The sequence below is a fragment of the Arvicola amphibius genome, chromosome 9 (assembly GCF_903992535.2).
Source record: "Arvicola amphibius chromosome 9, mArvAmp1.2, whole genome shotgun sequence".
Classification (NCBI taxonomy): domain Eukaryota; kingdom Metazoa; phylum Chordata; class Mammalia; order Rodentia; family Cricetidae; genus Arvicola; species Arvicola amphibius.
Genome location: NC_052055.2, coordinates 41,630,566 through 41,635,975, shown reverse-complemented (window position 1 = coordinate 41,635,975; position 5,410 = coordinate 41,630,566). Strand labels below are relative to the sequence as shown.

General features: G+C 52.8%; 1 protein-coding gene across 1 annotated transcript; it reads left to right on the top strand.

The window, feature by feature from the left end:
- Positions 1-341: 341 nt before the first annotated feature.
- Positions 342-3,657, top strand: A4galt (alpha 1,4-galactosyltransferase (P blood group)). Its single transcript, XM_038344280.1, has 2 exons — positions 342-391; positions 2,467-3,657. The coding sequence occupies exon 2, from the start codon at positions 2,512-2,514 to the stop codon at positions 3,559-3,561; it is 1,050 nt and encodes a 349-aa protein (XP_038200208.1). The 5' UTR covers positions 342-391; positions 2,467-2,511; the 3' UTR covers positions 3,562-3,657.
- The last annotated feature ends 1,753 nt before the right edge of the window (positions 3,658-5,410 follow it).

The window sequence follows — 5,410 nt, the reverse complement described above, 5'->3', positions numbered from 1 at the left end:
GATGCAGAGTTCTCACGGCCAACACCTCCTCCATTTAACTGACCCTTCCTTTCTCTGGTGCCCAGCCCAAGCGCAATTCCACCCAGGGAGTTCTAGTCGATTGTATTGTCCCTGTCTCCAGATGGTGCTTCCACAGGGCTGAACACAGGCTAATGTACTCAGTTTGGCACAGGACAGCACCCTGAAAGCCAACATGATGAGCTGCTGGTAGCCTACAGCCCGCTCACACTTTCTGCCTTCCATCTTTTGCAGGTAGGCTGGCAGGCCTGCACATCAGAGGACAGACCATGTTCCTGTTGGCATAGAAGATGGGCTCCTAACCCAGTGAGCATACCCAGGATGCCTGCAGGCGGCTAGAACTCCACCTCCTCATCATGGGCTGCCCAGGCTGGTCAGTAGCCCTTTATCCTGGAAAGAGTCCATCCAGGTGGCTCAGACCCCTGCTCTTCCCTGTGGGATGGCCATTCCAAGAGTCCTAGAAGGGACTCAATTCTCAGGTTCCCATAATTCCTGCCTAACTGTGTCCACTCAAGTGTCCTGGTTTCTAATGTCAAAATGATGCAACTGTGCCCTGGAGTGGCCAAGACTCTGAGGGATGTGAACGCAACCTGGAAGATACAACAGCTGTGTGGTCCAGGGCCAGGGCTGCTGTTAGTCTTCTGGGTATAGTACTGAGTTCCTCCAGTGAACCAGGCACCCTCTCGGCCACTCCTTTTCCAGACCAGCTCTCTCCCCAGGACGAGGTAATGTGGTAAAAGTATAGGCCTCCCACCCCACCCTACCCCCACTCTTCCCATACACATCCTGCCACTTTCTGCCTGGCGACAGCATGAGGGATATAGACCTGTCCTCCTCCCCATCCTTAAGGCGGAGGTGAGGATTAACCCTTTCAGGTGCTTGTAAGGGTTTGACAGGTTTGTATGCATGAAGTGCTGCTGTGTTGCTTAGATTGTCAGTACTATTGAAGGAGCAAATGTGTGACGTAGTAGGGCATGGTGGTGCATAGCTGCAGTCCCAGCACTTGGAAGGCTGAGGTAGGAGGATCACTAGTCAAAAACCAACCTGGTCTGTATAACGAATTCAAGGCCATCCTCACCAATTTAATTAAAACGTCTGCCAGTAGCTCAAGTTTTTAATCCCAGCACATGGGAAGCAGAGGCAGATGGATCTCAGTGAGTTCAGGACAGCCAGGGATATACAAAGAAACCCTGTCTCGAGGACCACCCCCCCTTAAAAAGGTCTTTGTGGGCACAGAAAGATGGCTCAGCAGTTGAGAGCACTTGCCACCCTTATAGAAGACTTGAGTTTGGTCTCTAAGACCCATGTTGAATGGCTTACAACCACCCGTAACTCTAACTCCAGGTGATCCCACACCCTCTTTTGCTCTCTGCAGACACCTGCACTTGTATACAAGGTGCCCGTCCCCCACACACAATAATTAAAAATGAGGCTAGAATGCTGGCTCAGTGGTTACGAGCACCGGGCTCTCTCAAAAGACCCAGGGTTGATGCCCGTCCAGCACCCACATGATGCCAGGTCACAACCTTCCGTTTCCAGTCCCAGGCAATCCAGTGCCCTCCTCTGGTATCTGAGGGCACTTTGTGCATGCGATACACAGACATATGCACAGGAAGAACACCTATGCACATGAAATAAATAATATATAATAAATCCTTAGATCAAAGACTGCTTGCCCCAAGTGTCACTCTGTCCCCACCTCCCCGGCCTTGGGGCTACACACATGCACTGCCGTTCTGTCTTCCGTGGGTTCCCAGGATCCGAACTCAGGTCCTCATGATTGCTTGTGCATTTTGCCCACTGAGACATTTCTGCAGTCCTCAGCCCATGTCTTCATGCCAAATGTGTTTGAGACACTGAGCAGCCTGTCTTGGAGTGAGCCAAAGCCTGTTCATGGAGCTGAGGGGGGTCAGAGGACAGGCTACCACCCCAGTAGGCCAAGAGAGGCAGATTTTGTCAGGGTTAGGGTTCTGTGAAGCAAAATTTTTGCTTCTGGCTGTCCTTGTATCTGCTAGACTCTGGCTGCTCACTGTGAGAAACACTGGTTCTGGTCTCCAGCCAGTCACAAGTTTACAACACAAAGGAAAAGGACCAGCCGGGCGGTGGTGGCGCACGCCTTTAATCCCAGCACTCGGGAGGCAGAGGCAGGTGGATCTCTGAGTTCGAGGCCAGCCTGGTCTACAAGAGCTAGTTCCAGGACAGGCTCTAGAAACTACAGGGAAACCCTGTCTCGAAAAACCAAAAAAAAAAAAAAAAAAAAAGGAAAAGGACCCTGTCCAGGTTCTAGTCTGTCTGGTCTTCTTTTACAGGTGAGCAGCCAGCTGGCCAGGGTACAGCTTATGCCTCTTGGGTCCCAGAGACCCCAAGCCTTAAAAGCTGGCAGTCCCCATGTTTCTTGAGGGAGCCCTGCAGTCAGCAGACCTGAATGCTGGTGTTCGTTTCTTACAGACCATCACTCCTTGTGGGCATCTCCTGCTGTGATCTGGGGAGACCATGTTCAAGCCTCCCGACTGCCTGCTGAGGATGCTCCGGGGCACCCCCAGACAACGGGTCTTCACTCTCTTCATTATCAGCTTCAAGTTCACATTCCTTGTCTCCGTCATGATCTACTGGCACACTGTGGGTGCACCCAAGGACCAAGGACGACAGAATAGCCTACCAGTGGACTTCCCCTGCCCCCAGCTGGCCTTTCGTGGCATCCTTGCCCCAGGCAACATCTTCTTCCTAGAGACTTCAGACAGGACCAAACCTAGCTTTCTGTTTATGTGTTCTGTGGAGTCGGCCGCCAGGGCACACCCAGAGTCCCAGATAGTAGTGCTCATGAAAGGGCTGCATGGGTACAAGTCAGGCCTGCCTCGGAACCTTGGCATCTCTCTCCTGAGGTGCTTCCACAATGTCCAGATTCAACCTCTGGACCTGAAGGAGCTGTTTCAGGGCACACCGTTGGCAGCCTGGTATTTGGAAGTGCTGAACAGCTGGGAGCCCTACCTGCTGCCAGTACTGTCTGATGCCTCTAGGATCGCGCTCCTCTGGAAGTTCGGTGGCATCTACCTGGACACAGATTTCATCGTCCTCAAGAACTTGAGGAACCTGACCAACACGCTGGGCGTCCAATCCCAATACGTCCTCAACGGAGCCTTCCTAGCCTTTGAGCGCCACCATGACTTCTTGGCGCTGTGCATACGTGACTTTGTGGACCACTACAATGGTTGGATTTGGGGCCACCAGGGCCCCCAACTGCTCACCCGAGTCTTCAAGAAATGGTGCTCCATCCGCAGCCTGAAGGAAAGCCACACTTGCCGAGGAGTTACTGCCCTGCCCCCTGAGGCCTTCTACCCCATCCCCTGGCAGAACTGGAAGAAATACTTTGAAGACATCAGCCCTGAGGAGCTGGCCCGGCTGCTCAATGCCACCTATGCTGTTCACGTGTGGAACAAGAAAAGTCAGGGTACACACCTCGAGGCCACGTCCAGGGCTCTGCTGGCCCAGCTCCATGCTCGCTACTGCCCCACAACACATGAAGCCATGAAGATGTACTTGTGAGGTTCCCCCTGACTGCCTTCGTATTATCTTAGCTCTGTTACTGCCTTTCCTAGGGAGGCAAGACGAGCAGGAAGCAAAGAGGGCCCTGCCCTGCTGCTGCTGACTTTAGAGGAGACCAAGGCTGACCTGGGAGCATGTGCCACCTCTGCGCTCCTGCCCCTCCAGGCCAGAGTAACCCTGGTGAAGATACTTGGGCTCGTGTTCTGGGCTGGCAGGTGATTCTAGAATTAGTAGCATCTGGGGCTTTAATGAGCTAGATCAGCAAGCCTGGAACACTGGAGAGCATTCTAAGGTCGCTGGAAGACAGATGGGGCCAGGAGCAGAGCTCAGAGAAGCCTGGGTAGAAGCGTTGCAAAAGGTGGGGCTCTCACAGCTGAGTGAGCCCAAGGGGAGGGGCAGAGCTGCTGGGAATTCCATCTTTCCTCCATTGGGGCATAGCTCTGCAGATCTGCTACAGCCCATGCCGGTGATCAGGGGATGTGGAGATTATTTTGGTGTGGGGTGTGGGAAAAGTTTTTTTTTTGGGGGGGTGGGTGTTTGGTGTGGTGTGGTTTGGTTTGGTTTTTGGATTCTCAAGTCGGGGTTTCTCTTGGCTGTCCTGGAATTCACTCTGTAGACCAGGTTGGCCTCGAACTCACAGGGATCTGCCTGCTTCTTCCTCCCAAATGCTGGGATTAAAGGCATGCGCCACCACCGCCTGTCTGGGAAAAGTGTTTTAAATGCCCTCCGTGTTGTCGACACTGGAGGCTATAATAAAAGTGACTTACCAACATCTAATGCCTCGTGGTCACACAGCACATTTGTGAACATGGACTTCGGCAAACACACCCTGTTCTACAGGTGGGAGAGGAGCTGGAAGGTGGGCCGTTTCATGGGTCCACAAAACTTGGAGAGGCCGGGCTCAGAACTGGGTGGCTGGCTGATAAGGCGTGAGAGGAGCCTGTGGTCCCACCTCACTTCTCAGGGCTCACAAATAGCTGAAGTGGAGTCCCGGCCTCTTCACACCCTTTCATGAGCCTAGGTCTGTTTTAGCCTACATGGGGTCAATACGAACACGAAAGTGTGAGGCTAGGGGCTAACCACAGCGAATGGTGGGGACTCTGGCTTCACTGGCTTCTGAAAACAACTGGAAGCGCCCTGCTATGTAATCCCAGGGCTGAGCCACAGGGACATCTATGCAGGCATAGATGTTCTATGACTCTTCTGGCTGGGCATTCCTGTGGGTGATGGGAGGTCAAGAGGCTGCCAGGAGCCCTGGAGTGCTCTCTAGCAGGCCAACCAGGGAGACATACCAGCCTGTGGGCTCTGCCCGCACACATCTCAGACAGCCCAGTAAGGGGCTGAGCTGCCTGGCTCCAAAGGTATTCAAGGGCAGACAAGGTTTTTGATGAAGACTAAGAATTGTAAGCCTGTTATTTCTCCAGTCAATCACGGTATCGTTTGAGGAGGTCTTAGCTGTGGGGGGCTGGAGAGATGGCTCATCTGTTAAGAGCACTTGGTACTCTTCCAGAGGACCCAAATGTGGTTGCAGGCACCCGTGGGGCAGTTCACAAATCCCTGTGACTCCAGCTCCAGGGGATCTCCACTAGCTCCCGTACTCACAGGGGCACACACATGCACATCAACAACAATAACAACAATAAAAATCTCTACAGTCACAGCTGGCTAGTGTGGAATTCACAGCAATTCCCCTGCTTCAGTTTCCCAAGAGGTAGGATTATAGGCATGAGCCACCAATCTTTCATTTCTTTCTGTCTTAGAATTACAGGCTTTAACAACACAAACACTATATGTAGCTGTACATATTGGAACAAGTGAAATGTCTCTTAGGGTTGGGGGGGTGTTTAGC

Coding starts and splice junctions, on each gene's coding strand:
- A4galt (XM_038344280.1), top strand. CDS start 2,512: ATGTTCAAGCCTCCCGACTGCCTGCTGAGGATGCTCCGGGGCACCCCC.